The sequence below is a fragment of the Oncorhynchus masou genome, unplaced genomic scaffold, assembly GCF_036934945.1.
Source record: "Oncorhynchus masou masou isolate Uvic2021 unplaced genomic scaffold, UVic_Omas_1.1 unplaced_scaffold_4676, whole genome shotgun sequence".
Taxonomy (NCBI): domain Eukaryota; kingdom Metazoa; phylum Chordata; class Actinopteri; order Salmoniformes; family Salmonidae; genus Oncorhynchus; species Oncorhynchus masou.
The window spans coordinates 22,890-26,421 of NW_027011071.1; the positions used below are offsets into that span (position 1 = coordinate 22,890).

A 3,532-nucleotide genomic window follows, 5' to 3' on the forward strand; every position below is an offset into this window, starting at 1 on the left:
TTGGCAACATGCTGTGACTCCGTCCCGGCAACAGTGTCACAGGTGTGGTCCTCAGCCACGGCGGTCTGAGCCAATCAGAGCATTTACGATTCCAGATTACACAAGAGCCAGCCAATTGGGAGGCTGGGTGAACTCAGTCTCTTCCCTCCCAGATGTGAATTCCTTCAAACCCTCCAGACACACACATACACACTCTCACAGATATTCTTGCTGACATATGCAGACATTTTGAGAATAACTGTCTCTTCCTCTGTATTCGTGGGGACCTTCCCTGAATGCAGCCAGCTAATATTTTCAGTTGTTTTCCGAACTGTGAGCATCTGCATACAGACCAGTGACCACTGCCACACATGATTGGCCTTTCACATGGGAAATGTACCAGCCCACAGTCAGATGCACCCCAGTCTTGTGGCGTCCTCTAGTGGACAACAATGGTGTTACAGTGATGAAACAAAGTACATGACAGCAAACGGGGGAAATAAGATATTGTATTTAATTAACATAAGCTGTCTCCAATCTGGTTGTTCATGTGTGTGTGTGTGTGTGTGTGTGTGTGTGTGTGTGTGTGTGTGTGTGTGTGTTGGGGGGCTCACCTAAGCCAGGGGAGGCTGATCTACAAATAGTATTCTCTGCCAAATAATAGGCTCGGTGTGATTAAGATTCACAGAGATATGCCTCCCCTGGCTAAGGTGAATCCCCCACCAAATACACACCGCACAACAAGACTGTGATTGAGTGATTGATTGATTGGAGAAAGCTTGTATCAATTAAATAACTTTTCCTAGGGTTTTCTACCAGCAGCAAACCCAGTGTATCATGCTGGAAATTCAAGTAAAAAGTGCCAGAAAAACCAAAAAGCCAAAAGCATGGTCCTACTTATGTGGTCTTTTAATGTTGTTCTCTATATGTATCTATATCAAATCACATATGAAACATGATTTTAATTCTTACTAATGGTATATACTTTTTAAGATAATTTAAAAATGATAAACTACAAATAACACACAAGAGGGAGGAGGACAAAGTAGGTTGTTTGAAATAATGTTTTATTATCAGCAGATAATTCAGCAATAACTGGTGTCTAAATACTTCATCATAGAGAGTAATGGTCGGCCTTATTTAATAGAGGTTAAACATCCTTTTTTATCTCTGCTCAAAAATTCTATAACGCATTAACAAGAGATGAGAGCAAGTAAGAGCACCTCCACATTGTCTGTCTTTGTGAGGAATAAAAACAATAACACTTCCCTGTCATCAAACCTGCAACAGGAAACCGTAAGAAATTCAAACTATGCAATTTTCTAAAGAAACGTGTTGTGATTTGATAAGAAAAGGTTGAAATAAATGGTTTCATTTCCAGTTGAACTCCTAGGGATCCATCATATGGAAGTGTCCTGAAGTCATCATTTTGTCTGGAAAAATGAAAAGAAAAAATCTAAGTATAAGTTGTTGTGAAAACCTTGTAACGCTTGTTTTATATTCAAAATGTTACTGTGGCTTAATCAGCAATAAAATGTGAGTAAGTGTGATAATGAGGTTGCAGTGACATACAAAATACAAAAAAACTAAAACATATAGCCTCGGGGTAGACCCATTAGATTGATATTGAACATGAAGATAATCTGAATACCCTCTGTGTGGGATGACATTTGATGTCTGAAACTCAACAGGTGCTTCAATGGGGAATTAAAGCAGTAAAGACACACTGGGACATAATGCATTCTTATATTTAGTGTTTTACGCTAATCGCACAAACATATGTTTGCACTTCAAAGCTAAGCAGTGAAAACTTGTGAGGTGGTTATAATCTCCCTCTCACCTTGACCAGAGTGACTATGAAGCTGTAGAGGAGGGAGATGAGGAAGAGGACCAGAAAGATGCAGGCCATGTTCCAGTTCTCCTCTGCAGTGTCCGCCAGAATGGGATCAGACCTGTTCTCGTCAAAGAACACACCCTCCACCTCAAGGATCTCTACTCAAAAGGGAAAAAGGAGGTTTTCATTGAGAAAGTGTTGCAGAAACAGGCTAGCCTGGAATCCAAACTGTAATGCTCTACTATAATGATGAAAGAGGCTAGAAAGAGACTAGCACAAGGAAAATGTTATTGTATCAGAATTGAGTGAACAGACAGACACCTGTTTTGGATATTTTCTTTGCCAGAGTCTGGCTGGTGTGGGTCACCCTGCAGGTGTAAACAGCCCCCGGTGTCCAATCCTGGTGTGCCAGGCTCAAGTGGCTCCTAATGCCAAACTTTCCCCCTGGTGCCCTGTAGGGGGTGCTAGTGTTGTTGTTCCACAGCTCTGTCACGTTGTCCAGCAGCCAGGTGATGTTGATGTCTGAAGGGCTGAAGCCAAGCACCAGGCAGACGAGCTCACTGGGATCCTGGAGCAGGGTTGCTGTTGGTGCAGAGGGGTCACTGAGCCTGGAGAGAGAGATAGTGAGAGTCATGGAAGGAGAGACTGGAGTGGATGAGACTGGGCAGAGAGGGGGCTGTATGACTGATAGTCTGGAAGAGAAACTGGGTGGATAGAGGGGGGCTGCATGACTGATAGTCTGGTAGGGGAGAGAGGGGCTGCATGACATAGTCTGAGAGAGAAACACATAGAGCATGGATGCTGGATCAGGACAGGAACTGGGGTAATGGAATTTGATCATGGGAAAACTAGGTTGGAGTCATTCAAACTTGTTTTTCAACCACTCGACAAATTTCTTGTTAACAAACTATAGTTTTGGCAAGACAAAACTATCTGCCTGGAAAGTTTTCAGCTATACTTTGGTGGCTGTTTGTTTACCACCACAAACGGATGCTGGCACTAAGACCGCACTCAGTCAGCTGTATAAGGAAATAAGCAAACAAGAAACCGCTCACCCAGAGGCAGTGCTCCTAGTGGCCGGAGACTTTAATGCAGGGAAACTTAAATCAGTTCTACCTAATTTCTATCAACATGTCAAATGTGCAACCAGAGGAAAAACAATCCTAGATAATCTGTACTCCACACACAGAGACGTGTACAAAGCTCTCCCTTGCCCTACATTTGGTAAATCTGACCACAACTCTATCCTCCTGATTCCTGCTTACAAGCAGAAATTATAGCACGAAGCACCAGTGACTCGGTCTATAAAAAGATGGTCAGATGAAGCAGATGATAAACTACATGATGGTTTTGCTATCACAGACTGGAACATGTTCCCGGGATTGTTCTGATGGCATTGAGGAATACACCACATCAGTCACTGGCTTTATCAATAAGTGCATCGAGGACGTTGTCCCCACAGTGACTGCTATGTACGTGCCCCAACCAGAAGCCATGGATACAGGCAACATTTGCACTGAGCTAAAGGCACTGCAGAGGTTAGTACATATGGCCCAGTACATCACTGGGGCTAAGCTGCCTGCCATCCAGGACCTCTACACCAGGCAGTGTCAGAGGAAGGCCCTAAAAATTGTCAAAGACCCCAGCCACCCCAAGTCATAGACTGCTCCTCTTACTACCGCATGGCAAGCGGTACCGGAGTGCCAAGTCTAGGACAAA

The 3,532-nt window shown here is 43.6% G+C and overlaps 1 gene segment (V, D, J or C); it reads right to left on the minus strand.

Annotated features, from left to right (window-relative positions):
* Positions 1–1,161: 1,161 nt before the first annotated feature.
* LOC135535262 (Ig lambda chain C region-like) lies at positions 1,162–2,421 on the minus strand (the record flags this gene model as incomplete). The annotated part of the segment is given in 3 exon segments: positions 1,162–1,412; positions 1,820–1,971; positions 2,135–2,421. Coding segments are annotated over 3 exon segments (448 nt in total), but the record flags the coding sequence as incomplete, so codon positions are not given.
* Positions 2,422–3,532: the final 1,111 nt, after the last annotated feature.